The sequence below is a fragment of the Dermacentor silvarum genome, chromosome 8, assembly GCF_013339745.2.
Source record: "Dermacentor silvarum isolate Dsil-2018 chromosome 8, BIME_Dsil_1.4, whole genome shotgun sequence".
NCBI classification, from domain to species: domain Eukaryota; kingdom Metazoa; phylum Arthropoda; class Arachnida; order Ixodida; family Ixodidae; genus Dermacentor; species Dermacentor silvarum.
The window spans coordinates 19577154-19597735 of NC_051161.1; the positions used below are offsets into that span (position 1 = coordinate 19577154).

At 44.3% G+C, this 20582-nt stretch overlaps 1 protein-coding gene across 1 annotated transcript; it reads left to right on the top strand.

The window, feature by feature from the left end:
• Positions 1–372: 372 nt before the first annotated feature.
• On the top strand, positions 373–19013 carry LOC119461981 (gastric triacylglycerol lipase-like). Its single transcript, XM_049672373.1, has 5 exons — positions 373–408; positions 11469–11673; positions 12289–12400; positions 13077–13227; positions 18726–19013. Exons 1-5 carry the CDS (start codon positions 373–375, stop codon positions 19011–19013), a joined length of 792 nt encoding a protein of 263 aa, XP_049528330.1.
• Positions 19014–20582: the final 1569 nt, after the last annotated feature.

Here is a 20582-nt window from a genome sequence, read left to right on the forward strand (position 1 = left end):
CGATGTTGTGACGTGAGATGTCTTGAATTTAATAGTTGTGACCCTCGTTGGTATCACAACTGCCACGGTGGAGCTGTTCGGCATGACGGACCCATCGCTGTATATATGGGCAGAGTCTTGGTACTTTTCGTACAACAGAGGTAAAACGAACTGTTTAAGGGCTGGTGATGACAGCTCTGCTTTTTTCTGGATGCCAGGTATTGTCAGGTTGATACTTGGCTGAGTAAGACACCACGGAGGAATCGAAGGTCTTGCGGCAGGAGTGAAGCAAGTTGGTAATGATTCACCATGCGCGGTTACTGTTTGGCAGAAAGAGGTACGTGGTCTGTCCGCCGGTATAGATGCCAGGTGGTGGCAGGGAGCCCGGGCAAGATGTCTGATATGTGTCCTCAGTGCTTCAACCTCAATGTGAGTCTTGGCGAGGTGGTCTCCAGCGATTGCTATAGTCGCCACTGTTGATGCACTCCGAGGCAGGCCTAGACAGATGCGAAGCGCTTGGCCTGAACACTTTGTATTGTGCGCAGACTCGTTTTGTTTGCGTTAGTTAGGGCTGATAAGCTGTACTGCAGGAAGCCGAGAAACAGCACCATTGTATAGTTGCAACATAGCACTTGTGGCCATTCCCCATGTCTTTCCAGTGATGAACTTAAACAGGTGACAGATGCCTGTTAACCGCTTCTTCAGGTATGATACATGAGGGCTCCATGACATGTCTCTGTCAATTACAACACCTAGAAACTTGTAGGATCGAATGTATGGTATTCTTTGGCCATTTATCAATACGCTGTAGTTCGCTATGGGCTTGCGTGTAAATGCCACAAGTGCGCATTTCTCAGACGATATTTCCAGATCTCCATTCTGGAGGTAAGTGGCAGTCTGAGATGCAGCTTTCTGGATCCTCGCTCGCAGTTGTAGGCGTGTTACTGCAGACGTCCAAACGCAGATGTCATGCGCATACATTGATATAGCTTAATTGTGCTTAGCAGGTGCTCAAGGAGAGAAACGAGAGACAGATTGAACAGCGCAGAGCTGAGTACACCGCCTTGGGGGACACCGCGGTAACTGTAATGTAGAGAGGTGCGGCCGTCCTCAGTGTTCACAAAAAAGGATCGCATGGAGAGGTAGTCGCGTATCTATTGAAACATCCGGCCATCCACTACTACCTCATCGAGAGCAGCGAAGCTAGTATGGCTTCATGCGTAACGTTGTCAGATGCCCCTTTCACGTCGAGGGACAAAGAAGTGCAAAGACGCTTACGGGATTTTTCGTGCTGAACGTAGGTGACTAGGTCGACGACGTTATCAATCGATGATCGACCACGTCGAAAACCAGTCATAGCCTCTGGGTAAATGTTGTGGTACTCTAGGTACCACTCCAGGCGTCCTAGGGTCATCCTCTCAATTACTTTGCCCACACAACTAGCCAAAGCGATCGGGCGATACGATGAGAGCTCCAACGGCGATTTGCCAGGCTTCAGTAGTGGAACCAGGCGACTGGTCTTCCAGCTTATGGGGAGCGTGCCATCTCGCCGAGATTCATTGTATAGCTCTAGGAGAACAATGCTTGCGCGTTGACCCAGATGACATAGGGCTCTGTAAGAAATGCCGTCAGATCCTAGTGCCGATGTGTGTCCACACAAAGCTAGTGCTGCCGGAAGTTCATGGATTGAAAAAGGTAGATCCATGCGTTGATCACGGTGGTGGTGGAAAGCTACTCGACGGCGGAAAGTTGTTGGAAGAGGCGAGTTGGCCGGTTAATCTGGCGCAGAACTCTTCTACCACGTCAATATCTGGTCGCTGTTGTGAGAGGGCTAAAGCCCTGAAAGGGAACCGCTGCACGGGCAGTGTCTAGAGAACTCGTACCGTCCTCTACAATTGTGAAAAAGGCTTGCGAGGGTCTAGAGACTCACAAAAGGCAGCCTAGCGTTGCGATTCCAGCTTATCAAACCGGCGCTGGATCTTCTTTTGCATGCTTCTGGCGGTCCGTAAATCATCTATTGCATTCGTGTGTCGGTATCTTCGTTCAGCACGTCGACAGATTGCTCGAAGTCGTTCTAATTCTATATCAAATTCTGTTAGCCTCGAAGAGCATGTGAGAGTGCACATAGGGTCGTGCATTGTGCTCTTGATTGTATCTTCCAGCTAAAGTGCCGATGAGAGCACATTAAGCAAAAGTGAGCAATTAGCCTTCTCTCTGCTGAGCTTTAACTTCTAACCATACACAGCACAAAACAGCAGACGCAGGAAAAATTCACCGACGATTACGATACTCCCTAACGCGAAATTTGAGCGCAGCTGTACGCGTGTTTTCATTTCGCGATATATTGAGGCATCGCACCGATCACCGCACCGACTGGGAGAACCGCGACGCGCGGCGATATACTATAAAAACCGGCCACACAGTTGCCGCTTCCCGGCAACTGCAGCTTATGCAACGGTAATCTTTACCGGCAAACGCTTGAGGCGAACGCTATGCGAGAAGGCGCGCTTTCTGGTTCTTTTTTTTTTTTCCTCCCATACCGACGCCACCGCTTCTGCAGAAAAAGGCCAGCTTTCTGGTTCTTTTCTTTCCCCCGCTCCACCGCTGCCGTGGATGCGTAGACTGACGCGCTCTTCTGGCGCCATCTCGTAGCGGTCGTTGCAAGTATTGCGCGACACTACGCTTTTCTTCCCACGATGCTCTCCAAGTTCGCTTTCATCTTTCGCTGCGCTCGTTCGCTCAGTTACACCGAGAGAAAACGTTGACGCCGACGCTTACCGTAAGAACGGGCGCCTAAGAGCGGTGCTCTAAAACACCAATTTGAAAAAAGTCACTTTGAACTGCATTAAAGTTACAGTAGCATATACCACGAGACTTTGTATTTGTACTGATTTATCGATTGAAACTCTGTTTAACTAGACCGTTTACTAACTAAAACTACTGTGCGCTCTTTTTATTGCCATTCGCACCAGAAAAAAAATGACCTTGTTTTTTATAAATGCACTTAACAGGAATGGTGACGTCAGTGCTTCTTCGAAAAGGGAAGGGTTGCAAGTGTGTTAATATCATCAAACCTTCGCGACCCAAATGATTTCTAAGGATTTCGACGGCAATTAGTGCTTTCGTAGAGCTCTTCGAACGCCTCTATCTGGATTCGCTCGAGGTAGTCACTAAATAAAAGCTAAAGTGGTAATGCAGAAATGCCGTACACGTTAGTGCAAATTTCATCATAAAAACGACAGGCTTTATTAATCTTTCAGTTGGAGCCACTCTTGCGAATAATGAATTATTGAAAGTTCGTTCCACGCAAAGTGTAAGGTATCACACTACAAATATAGCGCCGAATTCGAAGAGTCATAAATATTTCGCTCCACATAAAGCTATATCCAGGAAAAAGTTCTTCCATGCTCCTCGCTTCCGAAGCGCGCTCTCTATAACCAAGTGCCCAACGCATCGACGACAGCTCGAAGAAGCAAGTTGCAATCAACATTCCTCAGCGACAATAGCTAAAAACAAACTGCCGCCACAGCTATAATCATGGGACATCAATTTACTGTACGACGAAAATATGAATAAGTCAAAGCACACCATGTGAATAGCATCTTTATTTATTCATTTTTTTATTATTTGCAATATCTGCCACGCTCGTACGAAAGCATAACAGGAGTAACAATAACAGGAGGGTATACAATGAGTACACAGTGCAACGAAAATTGATCAAGAATATACAACATACGTATCCTATAGGTACATAACACGTATAGTATACAGGCATATTTGTTTCGTTGTTTTAGAATATTTGCCTCACTTATAGCGCCAACACTTTGCCGTGAGGCGTGGTTGTTTGGCAAATTACACGATGTCATTGAGCATGAACACAGAACTTAAGGCGGCTGTGGGCATGCGCGGTGTGCGGAAAAAACTGTATGGCACAACTATCTTGAATGCACCGCGTACTTAGCACTTACCCAGCACCTTACCCTCCACAGACGAGGCTACCAGTGTACTTGGGGAATGACCCTGCAGGAACATCCGTGCGCAACGTTCTTCACTTGTCTCAGGTAGGCTGTGTTGCTCGCGCGAAGCACGCACATGAGCTTTCCATTATGCTTCAGTATGACTCATAATTTAAAATTCAGTGGCGATTTAGCGGTAAATGCGCGAGAAATGCCTTAGCAATAATTTGGACCTCGTTGAGGTCCCGGATCCATGATTGAAACCGTTTCAGCCACATTGCAAGGTGTTGTTCAGGAACTCACTTGACATACGTGACATGTATATATATATATATATATATATATATATATATATATAATGTACCAGAAGAATGGAAACCGAGGGGCCTGTTTTTTATTAGTCATATTATAAGAAGCCAACAAAGATACCAAGGACAGCATAGGGGCAATTAGTTGTACTTGTAAATTGAAATAAAGAGATGATACCCCGGAAAGTGGATGTAAAATGGCGCCGAGGTAGCTCAATTGGTAAGAGCATCGCACGCGTAATGCGAGAAAGTAGGCTCGTTGTTTTTCCGTCCATTTTCAATTTCCATTAATTCATCATTGTTTTATTTCAATTAATAAGTACAAGTAATTGCCCCTATGCGGTCTTTGTTATCTTTGTTGACTTCTTAGGATACTACATTATATATATATATATATATATATATATATATATATATATATATATATATATATATATATATACACATATACGCTCTTCGAAGCTCTCCCATCACTTCTACCTCTACCACGTGACCGAGTTCCCACACTACACACACAGGCACTTTTCTGTCACTTCGACATTCCTAACCTAACACATTAAAAAAGAATGTTTGGTAGCTAGCCTCAACTACAGCGCTGAGGAATTGTAAAAAGAACACCTGTAAGCCTAATGAGACGTTACCACAGTGGTAGTGGTGAGCACAGCTTAAAATTTGGCACTTGACAGCTGTGGAAACACGTCATTTCAGACAATCAATAAGAATACCTACATAGTATTTTCTACAATTACTGAGCGAACCTTCTACTCCACTCTATATATACTAGACTTGCGCGTAACGACTTATATGGAAATAATTACTTGTAATGAATAACATTTCTTTGTGATATTGCAGTTTAATGATCAATTTGTTTACTTGGTAACGCTCTATGTAATTTAATTACTTTTTTCAGTAACCAATCCTATGTAACCAGTTACCTTATTGAGGAGACAAGATCTAACAAACGATGAAGGCTAGCGAACCTGAGTTTGGCGAACACTACAGTAAAACGCTCCTAGATCTTGCCATGCAACAGCCTCACAAATTCGCATGTTCGGACAGGCGAACCCCCGAGTTCAGCAAAAATGAAGCGCTGCGCGTCATAGAGGACCCGGATGCTGAGAAACCACAATCTTGTGCGCAAGGTCCGCACATATTAGAACACCGCCCTACCCCCTAGCACGCCCATCGAGCGAACTGGCTAAGCTCCCTGTCTATCCCTCTTTTTCCTCCTCGAGCAAGTTTTCAGTGTCCCTGCTGATGTGCTCACAACAATATAGAGGGGCGATGACCGACGAAATTTGCTAAATGGTATTGTTAGTGCAGATAAGTAACGTATGAAAGGCTGCAGCTTGTTCTGTTTACTGTATCTATGCAGTGTTCATAAAAGTTCCGAGGGAAATAACGCAGAAGCAATCGATTATTATTGTGTCTCAATTGTGCCTCAATTACTTTGCAGTAATTGGCAACTGCAATCAATTACATTTTGATGAAGTAATTGTAATTGTAATCGGTTGCTTTATTCTGTAACGTTTACAGGTCGGCTCTATACAAACTATACTGCCTTGCTTCCAATTTGCCCAAAAGCAGTTCTGTCATGCGCTAAAACTTGTACGCTCATGAACCACAGTGTATCGACAATTGCCGTTTCTCTTGCATAAGTGCTCTTTTTTTCGATCACAACTTCTGCTAGAGTAAAATAAACTGAGTTTCGGAGGACTATTGCATGCACGTTGACAGTGGCACTTTATTATCTTTCTGACTTATTCTGGAACATTTGTCGTCTCTTGGAACTTCTACATAAGCAGGAGATTTCGACATATGTCACGCAATATCTTTCATAATTGTAGTTTAAGCCTTCTTTTTTCTCGTAATAACAACTGTTACATTCTCTTCCCGCGGACACTCAACAGTTGCGTGTAATTGTCGGTTCTCAACCTACAAATGTTAAATCAAGTGAGACATGGTTAAACTAAAGTGCAGCATCGGTCGAACAGAACTGCAAGCTGCTGACCGAACCTTATACGTTGGTTTTATTGTTCTCTTCTTATAATTTGCAGCTGACACAGTCAAATGAATTTCGGAAGTTTGACTGGGGGCGATATAAGAACAAACGCATATATGGGCAGGTATGTAAACCTCTGCGATACTTCTTCGCATTTTGAAAGGTTCAATAGATTACATTATTCGACCGGGTCGTGTTAGTTTTCACCTAATCTGCATTGTAGTACTATCGCTGTAAATCAGTTTCACCAAACTAGTTTGTATTGATCACAGTAAGTGCGAGCAGTAAGTGCGAGCTGTAAAAACGTAAGTAAATAAGTAGGTAAGTTACAGTTCTCGCGTAACGTGCAGGGACATGCTGGCGCAAAAGCATGACAAAACGCTACAATAAAACCATTTCTTTCAAAACCAGATCGCTCTCATCCCTTTCAGTTCGTGCTATTCTGCTCAAACAGTCAAAGCACACAGGACAAAAGCTACAGGAGCCGTTAATGTTGGCGCTATTTTGACGTCGCACTTATCCCTGCGCACTGAGATCACTGTCAACGAGCAGCTGTCGCTCCACCGAATCGCTAAACAGTGGCTAAGGGGGGCGACGGCAGCAAAGTGCGGTGGACGTTATGTCACGAAAGCCAAAAGTGCGCAGAAGGTTATTGGCGGATGAAACGATTTGTGCTGTTATTAACTTTTGCCATGGCTATAAGCGCACGTCAATGCCCCAGAGGCGTTATTCTCTATCTGTCAGTTGGCGCAGGTGAACACGCGCGTTTTCTTTTCGCTTAACTCTATACGCCGAACGTATTTTCTGTGGCCTATTGGTGTCATGCAATAAGCGGCGAAGTTGCGTCACGATATTGCTCCTGCCACTTTCTGTAACGCACTTTCTCTATAGTCAGAATAAGGCGATAAAATGAATTCAGCCAGGCTTGAGAACGAGGACTTACGTTTACTCTTTTTCTTTCTTTGGTACCGAAGAAACATTAGGAAAGTTAGAAGGCTTACAGATAATCAAAGTATAGCGGTACTTTCACATAAAATTACGTTGTTATTCAAGGCCTGTTTTCCCAATATAGTTTTTAAGCTCCCTGTCGCTCTCTTTATTTACTGTTTTATCTTTCTACCCTACAACCCATTTCCCGTTTGAAGGGTAGCAAACCAAATTTGCTTTTCTGGCTATGCTCTCTGCCTTTCCCCATTCTTCTCTCTCTCTCTATTTCTCTCTCTCTTTGTGGTAATATATTTTATAAGAACAGACGCCGTTAGTGAACACATTCTTAATGAACACCAACGATAAATAACAAGTGATTCTTATAACAGAGATGTTTTGTAAATTCAGCATAGAGGATGAAGTTGCCGATGCATTCTACAGCGAACACAAGTAAATAATGTCAGCTGTACACGCGGTGGTGTTCACGAAGGAATGTTGATGAAGTGAAAGATGATTTCTACTGCATTTACACTATGTAGTTTAGTAGCCCGCTATAACGAATGCTAAGCGAGACCTTATCATTCAGTTCTCTCATGTCAGCGTGCCCTTCATTTCAGCCACGTCCGCCGTTGTACGATCTGAGAAAAGTCACAGCGCCAGTGGCTATCTACTGGGGCGACGGAGACGTTCTCACAGTTCCACGTGACATAGCACGCTTAACCCGTAGCCTGCCGAATGTTGTACTCATTTACAAAGTGCCCGTGCAGGGTTTCACGCATCTGGATTTCGGCTGGAGCATCACGGCATGGAAACACCTTTACAAAAAGATTCTGGAAATGATGAAACAGTACACTTAAATAAAGTCGTGCATGTCATGTTTTAAGAAAAGAATGAGTAAAAAAAATTATGTACCTGCATCGTACTGTTCACTTGGGCCTTCAAATATACCGCTTTTACCTATTGAAAATTATTGAAGCGATCAGGTCGTTCATGCATGATGAGAGGCCGCAGAGAAGGTATGCAACAGCAATTTGTACCAATACCTTCTTTTTTGAAGCGAAGCTTGTATTGGCTCACGAGTTTCGGTGGTGTAGTAGTTACGCAAAAACTCACGTGTGGCGCATACCCGTATTGCATATGCGGGTATGAGCCAGGGATATGCGGGTCTGAGCCAGGGACAAGAAAACGAAAGAAAGAAAGAAAGAAAGAAAGAAAGAAAGAAAGAAAGAAAGAGCAGGTGCGGGGAAAGGCCGGATCGCGTGACGGGCGCGACCAATCAGGGTCGTTTGGTGCGTCGCAGGGAGGGAAAGGGAAGGAAAGGGGGTTGGCTTGCACTTCGCTGGGCGTCGCTCGCCTCAGATCAGTTTCGGCGAACGGATGGGAAGGTTCTGCGAGGTGCGTTCCGCCGAGGAGCAGGCTACGTTTGAGCAACGGCGCCGCGAACGCGCTCGGAAAAGGGCTCGTCGTCGACGTGCTGATTCTAGCATGAGGGCTTCCGAAGCCCAGGCGAAACGTCAGCGAAGAGCCGCGGACCCCGAGTTGCGGGAGCGCGATGTTGAGGCCAAACGTCAGCGTCGTCGTGCCCTCCAGGAACCCGACAACGCCTTGGCAAAGCTAGCGACAACTTCCCCTATGTGACGGCCAGGTTTCAACGCTAGTTCCTCAACCGGAACTTCGGAGCCAGCTACAGTGCTTGTTACCTGTTTTTGTCCGAGCACAGCGTGGTACTTGTCAGTGCAATTCGTTCCGAGGAACACCGAAGAGACAAACGACAAGCGTCGCTTACCGCCATTTCCTCGACAGGGGAGGGGCTAACTGTTTTTTTTTTCGCTATTTCTCATTCTCATTGATCTCTGACACAAACTGAAACCATTGCATTTTCCCAGCATCACATTGTTCTTTCCTGGCCAACTATTCTCTTCCGCCACAACGTGGGGCAGCATCTAAGGCTCTTATCGTTGCCTTCTCGCGATAGTTACTTGGCCAATCCAGAGAAAATACGAAGTTGTTTTATTGTAAACTCTGCAGCAAACTATCATAACCTAGGCACATATTGTTCTGACCTTTTCGTCGAGTATTGTCTACAGAGTTTGTGAAAACTACTGCAGGTAGGGGTGCAATAGGACCCCCCCCCCCCCCCCCGAAAAGAAAAAGAAAATCACTTTTTGAGAATTTTACTCTTTAGAGCGTACACGGTGGGTAGGTACAAAGGCCACTGAATAAGAAGGCAAAATCATTCTACTTTATTTCTATGGCAAAATTATTTCATTCTTATGAATACCTCCGTTCACCTGGCGTGACTTTTACGCTTGTTGACACTGCACCTGTCTTTCTTTCTTGACCCGTTTCTTATGCTGTTTCACTTCTAACTTCACCGTTTACCATTTACCGACTAGCCTAATAGAAAACTCTTTTGTTATATCCGCGCGCTATATTGCTGTCTTTACGCCTCTACTACTCTAGCATTTGCATGTCTTCAGGGAAACCATGCGCTAACTTTTCTTCTCTGTATCCTTCACCTATTAGCAACTGAGCCAGCTTTGTTTTCGAATTCCGCAATTTTTCTTCCTTTTACCCGGTATGTAATTAGGACGACCTCATACAAGCTGTTGCGGGTAAACAATAATAGTAGACCATATCGACGCACCGTTAAATCCACCCCACCAGGCATATTTATGGCAATCATTGCGTTTATATTTACATTTGCTTCAATAAATTTCTGATTGCAAGTGAAGTACTCACAATGCTATAGCAACGCTTCCCCCTCACGCTCGCCAGCCCGAAGTATATATGGTGTGCTCAAATTTCTGGCATCGTTTCCAGTGCAAACTTACAGACCACGTGATAGCAACGCGATCAAAATTTCTGCAACCCCTGCGATGCCTCAGGCCCCTGCAACATGCAAGGTTTCAACAACGACAGTAATTTGGGACGCTTCACATAAGTTCACACGTAAAGAAGCAACATTCCAAGGCATATGCTACACCAAAAATGAAGGAATCTTTAAGAAATGGCCCTAATGAATCGAGAAAAAGAAATAAGTGTAAGTAATAACCCATGAAGATGTAACATTAATGGTCATTTTTATTGTTGATGCTAGCTTGTTATTCGCGAAAGAGGCCTAATGATGCCGCCACTAACAGAGCTTTAATCAAAGACAGGTGTTTGAACGTAAAAGGTCAGCATGCTTGGGGGCGTGGAGCACAACTGCAACAAGAGACGCCAAAGCGAGCGCTATTATTCCCAATACTTTTTTGCGTTTATGTCGTCGGAGGACACGACAATAGCATAAGCATATGGCTTGCTTAGATGATAATACCGAACAGAGTAGAAATTTCGTGCTAACGCCCTTTGCCTATGGGTTTTATGCGTGCTTTTTCTATGCGGGACTTCGACTTCTGACTCACAGGACAGTCTATATGTTGACTAAAAAGCAAAAAATAAAATGAAGTTGATACGGTTATATTCACCGTTAGTTCAGTTCCTTTCAGTGAAAGCATCGATTCGGGATTCCTGGGTGCAGTATCACAAGAAATTCACTAATCAGGCTGAAAAGAGACGAAATTTTTATCTACAGTTTAGGCACACATCGAAATGCGAAGAACACGTCTTATTTACGTCCTACTTATGCATTTAGCGTCGTATTGCACAGCGAGCGAGGCGTTCTTTACGACCGATCCAGACAGCAAGAAAAACACGGTAAGCGTTCTTAACGTTGTTGTTCTTCTTTTTCAATATTTTTTTTCTGCTGGCCGTACAATACGAACCTAATTGCAACCTTAGCAACGCTGGGCAGTTTTTATATGTTCATTATACGAAAACACGAGCAAAAAAATATTATGACAAAGTAGCCGCCATGACGAAGCACTCTCGTTCTGCAGTCTCCTTTGTCTCCGTATACTTTTTTCGCGCTCCTCTTTTCATAGAATTTCATTCATCGTGTTGAACGCCTTGTTTCAACAGTTCTAATTAACAGCTTAATTGCTTATATCTGGGTTAAAAAAATTACAGGTTTATTTGTTAAAGAAACGTGTCGGGAAATTATTTCTTTGAACTGATCACCCTGTGGGAGAGAAACACATAGTGACACTCATGTTGTCGCTATGCGAGAAGGGCTTTAAAGGGGTCAATTTTTTCTTAGTTGCAACAATTCAAAGAAACAGACAATTAAGCCATAGAAAACATAGGGTAATTTAATTATGTTAGATGGAAATGTAGAAATTATAAGATAAAGGGATTACAAGATATAGTCCCAAAAGCTTGGGATTGATGGAAACCATGCCGTGACACTTCCAGTCGCAGTTAATAGCCAGCAAAGGATATCCTGTGGAGGAGCACAACGTCACGACCCGTGATTCCTACGTCCTTATGATGCAAAGAATACCCGCAGGACGCGCTGAACGAAGTGTTCAGCTTCATCAAAAGCCTGCCGTTATCTTGATGAGTGGCCTTCAAGGGAGCAGCGCGGACTACGTGGTGAATATGCCTGATCAGAGCCTTGGTAAGAAGGTATAGGTCATACCATTATCCTGTGGGCCTTATACTTCGCAACAGAATTCATCTTTGGAGTAGCCAGTGCTGCTCGTTCGTTCGCTCGCTCGCTCGCTCGCTCGTTCGTTCGTTCGTTCGTTCGTTCGTTCGTTCGTTCGTTCGTTCGTTCGTTTGTTTGTTTGTTCTTGCTTGTTCGTTTGTTCTTGCTTGTTCGTTTGCTTGCTTGTTTGTTTGTTTGTTTGTTTGTTTGTTTGTTTGTTTGTTTGTTCAATGAAGAAACGAGAAATAAGATTTTACACATATCGTTATCCTTCGTGATGGCTCTGTAATTTGTAGTGTCGTTGGAACGGCCGGAATACGAATGCGATCCGGAGGTCCTTATATGTTTGTATTGGTACATTCTGGCATTTGTGCCGCATTTCCAAGGTGTAAGTTACTCGTGATTTGCCTGCACCCTTTGGCAATACATCCACTGTGCCGCAACATTATAACCACGTTATTTCAGTGGATCATGAGCAAGATGGAAAACATCGTTGTGCTACTGAAATAAGAAAAAACGTATCCAAAATCTAAAAAAAAAAGTCTACGCTTGTGATGAAATTTACATTCTGAACACTGCACTTAGGATTCATGCTAGCAGACAACGGCTACGATGTCTGGTTGGCCAACGTGAGAGGCACCAGATATTCCAGCCACCTTCACCTCAAGAAGAGCAGCAGCGGATTCTGGGATTTCAGGTAACCATTCTGCCCTTATCTACGCAAACAATTTCTGTTGGTTCTTGAGACCTTTATCTTTCTATCTTGTCACATACATCGATAATGACGCCGATGAAGGATTCTTTTGAGTTTACTTCTTAACTTTCATGTTCGATTTATCAGTACCCCTCAATCGATCACTTCAAATTTCTTGTGGTTCACATGCAATTTTACGTTTAATGTACATACACTGAGTGCAGAAACATAACGGCTAAAGCATACGCCTAACCTTATAAAGTACCGAGTGCTGATGAAACTATAGAGAAGAATTATGGGGAAATATATGTCAGTTTGCACTAATTTGCTTCGAGTGGTCAGTGCATTGTAATGCAGCTGGGCTGCTTGAGCTCACTGGGCCTTCGATTGTGTTGAAGTATCTGTATAGGAGTATCTCATTTCAGAATTGTTTTCTTTGAGTTCCTTCTTAATTTATTTCCGGAAGCAGTCAATTTCGTGTCAATGCTCGAAGTTAAGCGAACTCGTTCGTGGATTTTCACTGTTCTTTGTTTGGACGTTTCACGCTTCCGCCTTGTTAGGAATTTCCTAGGAATATTCTAACAGAACGACACATACTCCAGCTGACCATTATTCTCCAGATTCACGCGCTTAAGCACTAAAATACTACAACGTAACATCATGGATCTTTTCTCTCTAGCTTAGACGAAATGATTAGCTACGACCTGCCAGATCAAATAGACACCGTGTTGAACGTGACGCAGCAAGAAGCATTGTTCTACGTCGGGTGGTCTCAAGGAACAGCGATCATGTTCGGGCTACTTTCGTCGAAACCAGAGTACAATCAAAAGGTAAGAACCCTATTACACCAGAGCTACGGCAACTGTTTTCTACGAGGAAGTCGCCCCACCTCATGAACAATAAATGTTTTCTCTCTCTCTCTCTCTCTCCCTTAAACACAGGCGCAAGGGTGGTCTAATACAAAGCAAACCAGAACATATTTCAGAACATGGGCGTCTTTTAAGACATTTGAACATGGTCGAATGATAAGAAAAAGGAAACAATATCGAAACAAGGGAGGGCGACTTAGAGCCCGATACTTTTGTTGACACGTTACGAGAAACACGGAATACCAGAAAGCACATATCAAGTAGTCACCGTTAAAATAGGTTAACTTCAAGGACAAGGAAATTAAAAAGAAATAGACAACATTTGCTGCCATAATGAATGAATTAGCCCGGCAATACGCTCCGACCAAGAACGCTGGCGCCATCTGCCGCCGCTACGGTGAAAGGCATGTTCCACCATAGCGGTGAAAGATCTTTCTGGGGCTTCACGTGCCGTAACCAGTTCTGATTATGAGGCACGCCGTAGTGGAGGGCTCCGGATTAATTATGACCACCTGGGATTCTTTAACGTGCACTACAACGCAAGCAAACGGGCGTTTTTGCATTTGGCCTCCATCGAAATGCGGCCGCCGCGGCCGGGATTCGATCCCCCGACCTCGTGCTCAGCAGCGCAACGCCTTAGCTAACTGAGCCACCGCGACGGATGCGGTGAAAGATGGCCCCATCGTTTCAGAGCAGCGAATTCGACAGTTTTAGTACGCGTCGCCGCATACAAGGCGCACTTAGGCTTTAATGTAAAGGAAACAGCTAAGTAATGCTCGCAAACGTGTATTAAACTGAACCCACCACAAAACGATGCATCTGTGCAATCGTTTAGCAGAAATCAACCAGTGGTTTAGTTAAAATAATTATGCACAACTGAAGCTCCTATACACCTACTCGATGTAGTTAATATATGCCCGTGCTTCCAGATTCTACTATTCAACGCTTTCGCACCGGTAGCATTCTTGGGACACATGAGAGCGGCCCTGCAATACCTTGTTCCGTTCTCCAGCCCGATGAATGTGAGTATGTTGTACCTGTATACGCAAGGAGGATGGAAAGTCAAGAACAAACTTTGGAAAAGAAGGCCCTTTTTTAGGTAAACATGCGCCAACAAAACTTACGCTTCGAATATATCCATGATGGTGATAGTGCAATTAGCACGAATGGCAGTCATCGGTCGAATGACGCGGCTGGCAATAAACTATGCGTTAGACACCAACTAGACCGGTCATGATGACAATTCAATTCCAGAAGAACGTGTTACATTTATCACGTGCATCTGATCCAACAACACCGGCTAAATATCCTATAACCTAAGCTGGTCGTCCGCAAAAGCTAAATAGTGATCGCAGTGATAACAAGACCGAAAGACAATGCAAAAAAGTATATTGAATAAATTGAATAAATTGCAAAAAAGTATATTGAAAGCGGCACTATCTTGCAAGTGAAGATAGTAGACGATCATAGCCATGAAGCGAGCATAAGTGACGCTGCTGTAAAATCTTTAGTGCGCTTTCTTCAATCCTAACACTCCTAAGGGCACAGGTGCATGCATAGTATGACACGCGCATAATTTGAGTAGCTCGACCTGGGGTGGTATTCTGTAACAGTCCATTTAGTGGACAGTCCACTTCGGCTGTCACCATTGGCTGCTGCTTCACGTGCAGGAAGGTGCCAGCCAGTCTCCTTCCTGCACGTGAAGCAGCAGTCAATCAGCGACAGCCGAAATGGACAGTCCACTAATTGGACCCTTACAGAATAGCACCCCTGCTTACATCTAACAATGTTGCACTTATCGCCCATTTTCACAGATGATTTTGCGAGCGTGATGAATTCCAGAGAATTTCGGACAAATATTACTAGAGCGAACTGTGTCGCTACAGTGTCTGCGGGAGCAGCAGGTCGGACGGTTCAGCCGTGATGGGAACAATGGGTAGTGCATTGATCTGCCGAAACATTGCCCTTATGGCTTCAAGCGGCTTTCTTACTTTGCCAAATCGACCATATTAAGAAATAATTATTCTGTGATATATGCAACAATTCGCAATGAATATGCATTTGCACAGAAACTTGTCGCCTTCGTGTGCTTAGAAAAGTTAATGATTGCTGAAAATTTGCAAATATAAAGCCGCATGAACTAGTTACAAGCACGAATGTTAGACAAATCCATGAACAAACAACCAATCATTCTCACGGCAGCTGGCCGATCGCATAGGTAGATATCGCTCTTGTAAATTTTGTATGGTCAGGTCGTTCATCTGTACCTTTAAGACCAGCTGCAAGTGGCTATAGTGAAGCAACATGTGCTAAAGCCAGTATAGCATAAATCAATTTGGACAGAGCGAAAAGAATTGAAAGGCTAGAAGTAGCGGGAAAGAACTTTTCGGGGCAAGCTTCCTTATATTTATGCAAAACGTCATTGTCTCAGCATGAGACGCTTGGGCACTCGTCGTGCCAGAGTCTACTCCTAGCGCCGTAATTGGTAATTTGTGGTTTTTCTTTGCTACTTAATTTCAGAGATTCTTTCAATTCATATTTAACGGAGCCTTTCTTGGGAAAAAAGGAGCCATTTTGAACGGAGTAAAGAAGCTATCCTGCGGCAGCATCATACGAGGTCCATTCTGCACCGCGGGATTCTACGGCATTAATGGAGGGTTTCCCATAGAGTGGAACAAGGTACGCCTATTTTTCTTTCCAGAAATGACTGCTGGTCAAATCTGTACATTCGAGAAGCTCCGGCTATGGGGATCAAAAAAAAAATTCTTTAGAATGGGTAACCGGCAGTCAGAAGTACAGACAAACATGAAGTACTTCTTACGAAATTTCAGCAAGCGTCGTTTTAAAAGTTACGCACTTGGTCGCAACTACGAAGAGGAAAAGGAGCGATCAGATAGGTTGCTGCACGCTTAACCCTTTCAGGGTCAATATCGTACATGTACGACCTCCGCGAACACCCTCAAAATGGTCAATGGCGGTACACATTTAAAAAGCGCGCCTCTTTCGAGCTTGGCATGTGCTGCCACTCTGGAATGCGCCAAGGCCCAAAATTTTCTTTCGAGCGATGTGCTGCCACTTGACGGAAACACGTGGAATTCTGCTTGCGCCACCTTCGCGTCAGCTACTGCTCTTGCACAGAACACCGGCTTGGTAAACCGAGCGCCAAACAACGGGAAAAAAAAAAGCATGCTGCTTGGTACTTTTCAGTGGTAACCATAATGCACCCAAGAACGTTAGGACTTGCCTTGCCTACAGGCAAAAGTTGAAACCCAGCGACAAGTTGACGTAAGAATTGACAGATTTAAGCAGAAAAACACTGAACACATCAGTGTATTAGTTCCCGGTGAGGAGAAAATGAAGCGTGGTGTAATTTCGAGCAGCCTTACAGTTTTTATTACGGCCGCTTCTCCCCAAACATTTATTTGAAGTTAAAAAGTGAGAGGACGTACACTAATGAACATTGCGTGGGCGGAGTATTGAGCTTTCTTTAATAAAAAAGACAAGCATCGTAACAATGAGCAATGAAATTTCACAAGCTAACTGATATCAGTAGTTCATATTTCAGTACATACAAGTTGCCCGTTAAAATGAACCTTGCTTGGTACGCGCACATAATGGCAATGGTGTGAGTTAGCTGCTGTGTCATTACGCGTGAGAACCAATTGTCTCGTGCACCATGAACACCGGTATGATGAATATAGGATGTACTTGCCCCTTCCCAAGGACAAAGGCTTTTTGCATGGAAACGGTGCGCCTACTTTGAAAGAGCATTCCGCGAAAGCGCCGGAATGGTATGAGGACACAACAAAATTGGCTCACTCAGTCAAAAAGCCGAGACAGAGAGGAAAGAAAGAGAGAATCCAGGGTTCTTAAAAAGAAAATTGTCTGTTTGGCTAACCTAAGCTGGGGGAGGGGAAGTAAAGAATAAAAGATAGAGAGAGAGGGAAAAATAGGTGAATTTGTGCACGTGCGCACACATTCAAAATGCCGAACTCCCCACAAAGTATATTGACTGCTAAAGTACATATCCTTATCATCAAATATTACACAAGAGAAAAAGGATCCCACTTCAATGGATCAAGTCCTGGATCTTGCCTATAACTCTGCAGAGTGAGTAATGAAATTTAGTGTCCCAAAGTAACACGAGGTAAATGAGAGATGCTGCTGTAGAAGGCTGCGGATTAACTTTGACCACTTGCAGCTCCTTAGTGTGCAAAAATGTCCAATAGACGAGTGGTGAAATTTGCAAATTCATGCATAGCGCAATGCTGCTCGAGCAAGCGTTTCTTAAATCCCAGAAATGGTACATTGAAAGTCTGTTAAAGAACACTCCTGTGAGAGCTAAATAGCCAACCAGACATATGAAACTTGGAGATGCGTAGAAAAAGAAAGCGTGGCACTTAATGTCCCGACTGTCTTTAGTACGGTAGAAGTAGGTTATTATCTATTCGTAAAAAAATATTGTGACGACGTTTTATGAGTATCTCCTATCACTCTGCCAAAGACGCATATTAAACGGGAACAATTAAACCATGTTTCCGTTTTTCGGCGCCACTAACTGCTTGGACTGCGCTCGATGCAGACGAGACTTCCGGTATACATGGCGAATGTTCCTTCTGGAACTTCTGTGCGGAACATCAATCATTTTGCGCAGGTAAGCTTTCTTTCGATGCATACTCCTGCAGCTGCTTTAATCAGTACCCGTGTCCGCTGCTTAAAGAGTAAACATCATGACATCTATAGAAACTACAGCAGTGTAAGAAGTGCAGAAATCACTGATGCAAGAATAAGCACCATTAGTAATAGTGCACGCTATATTTAAATCGCAGCTGGATCAAGTCCAACCGCTTGCAAAAATATGACTGGGGACGCACTAGAAACGTTGCTAAGTACGGAAAGGTACGTGCACCTTTACGTCATGACTTTAGTGGATGACGACAGTTATTTCACGAGTGTGCTGGTTTTATAATGATTTTTTTTTAAATCTCAGTATGCTATATTTCGCAGTAATTTCTACCAACTGCGTTGACCTTTATCTATGTTTCGCGTAATGTAACGCGTCAGTATGTTCTTTTCAGTGGCGAAAGCAAGGCGGCGAATTTCACCCGATGTTTATGAGGCCTTTCGATTGGGAAACCAAAAGCCTTCAATACCTTTCGCATGAAACGCACATGATTCGAGCAGGTGCTGCAACGACCTCCTGGTCTCCACACTGTCAGCCCCCCTAACCACGTTATACTTCCACCCACATCCGAGCGGTTTGCTTTTCTTAGAATGAAACAACCATGGCAATATATTAATTGTTTGAAATTCTTGAGATTTGAATCAGCGTGTTTGTTTCCTTTTCTTTAGACGAGACAGTCTGGCAAGGAAAAAAGCGTTTGTAAAGCGTGTGTTCTTGACAGCGGCCCCGCTTTATTCTGATCAAACATTTTCTCTTCATGTGTTCACGTCAGTAGCCATGGCCGCCGGCATACAACCTAAGAAATGTCACAACCAGAGTGGCGCTCTACTGGGGTGACGGCGATGTGCTGGCAACACCTAGGGATGTACGGGACCTTTATAAGAAACTACCCAATGTGGTCCTCAATTACAAAGTACCCGTGAGCGGCTTCACGCACTTGGACTTCGGTTGGAGCATCAAAGCAAAAGACCATCTCTACAAGAAAATGCTGGGGATGATGTCAGCGTACTCTCGGACTCGACAACAGGTGTCATCGCCGAAGGAAGTACCAGAGTTCTTGTAGTAAATCGGCGCTGTCAAAACTGACATTGTATATCTGCTTTTTTTTGTAACTTGCTACCTATTACCAAAATCAATGCACACTCCACGTGGAGTGTTTATTTGCGCGCAACGATCAGCGAACTTACCCAGTTAAACCACAGTAGGGGCCCGTGCTAAGGCTACAGTGACCTCTCAGTGAGCCAGAAAGTCAGAAAAGCATGTCAGAAAAGAGACCGTTCACGGAACAAAGCAGCTTGTTACCCTGTCCACAGAGCACCTGTGTGCAGATAGCTAATAAAATGATATTCAGAATTTCTGAGCCAGCTGGACTCAAGATCACTTTCAGAAGACTGTATACTTGGACCGTTGGTCGCTGGTGCAGCAAGCAGCGAAATTATTAGTGCAGTAGGCCAAGTAGACAGGTCTATGCGACCGATTATAGACTTAGTGCGCCCACTCACGTGTGTACGCACTTATTTCTTTCTGTCATACTTTTTTTGTGTGTTTTTATTTTCTTTTTTCCTCCCTACCATAATTTTACTCTCTTCTCTCTCTCACTTTCTGAACTTTCTGGAGAGTAATGGACTCTGCTACCACCTCTGTTCGTTTATGGAAGAGTCACAAAGAGGGGGAGGGGGGGCATAATGCTTGCTCGCTACATCAACCCATTCTCCTGTCCTTTCTGTCTCCCGTTGCTTTCTCCTCGTGTACAAGTTATCGCAGAAAGCGCGAGTCCCACGTAGCTTTATGGTCCTTTCCCATCTTTCTATTTGATGAAATATGAAGAGAAAAACAGATCACTGCAGTCTTAGTGATGTTAACGTTTCGGCTACCGCACGGAAGCCTCGTTCACATTGAGACTAAAAGAGACAGAACAGTCTTTGAAGTACGTCGCATAACGCGACGGAGACACCTAGCGTACACCGGTGGCACATCACCTTCGTTTAGGTTGGGAGTGTCCGACGTAGTTCGGACGTGAAGTGACTCAAAAAAAGCTGCGTGGTTAGATTCTTTTCCTTCGCAATCACACTTTCCCAAACCCAGTATTTATCGTGACCTGACAAAACACAATGTTCGGCAAGCACGCTCGATGACACGTGCTGTTTCTTGACATCGTTTTGGTGCTGCTTCAACCAGCTCTGAAAATTTCAAATTTACCCAGTGGAATCATACGGACGGTCAGCGCATGAAATAGCGCACACCCCACCAGGAAATGTTTCGCTCTGTGTGTCTTCTTCTTTTCATCTTTCATCATGTTGCCTCCCGACCCAACGGGATTCCGTCATGCTCTCGATTTCATCTTCCTAGCGATACGTAAAGCCAGCTCGTTCCCCCCCCCCTTTGCCCGCCGAAGACGCATCTTTAAAACGTCGCACTGCTAAAGCATTCGAAAAACGCGCTCACTAAATGCGAACAGAGAGAATATGCCGGAGGAGCTGCGTCATCTACCGGTTAACCGTTACTTTCAGCCCAAGCCTCTGAGATTCGCACCAACGCGCGTATTAGACGCCATCTGGAGAAGCATTCCGTGATGCTCACGTTCCTCCTTTGTGCCTTTCCTAACAGGCGGCGTTGCAAGGCCTTATCTGAG

Excerpts from the sequence above, each read along its gene's own strand:
- LOC119461981 (XM_049672373.1), top strand. The coding sequence starts at position 373 with ATGTCTGATATGTGTCCTCAGTGCTTCAACCTCAAT. Across the intron at positions 11,674-12,288 it reads TATGCCTGATCAGAGCCTTG|GATTCATGCTAGCAGACAAC; the intron begins GTAAGAAGGTAT and ends CACTGCACTTAG. Across the intron at positions 13,228-18,725 it reads AACCAGAGTACAATCAAAAG|CCATGGCCGCCGGCATACAA; the intron begins GTAAGAACCCTA and ends TCACGTCAGTAG.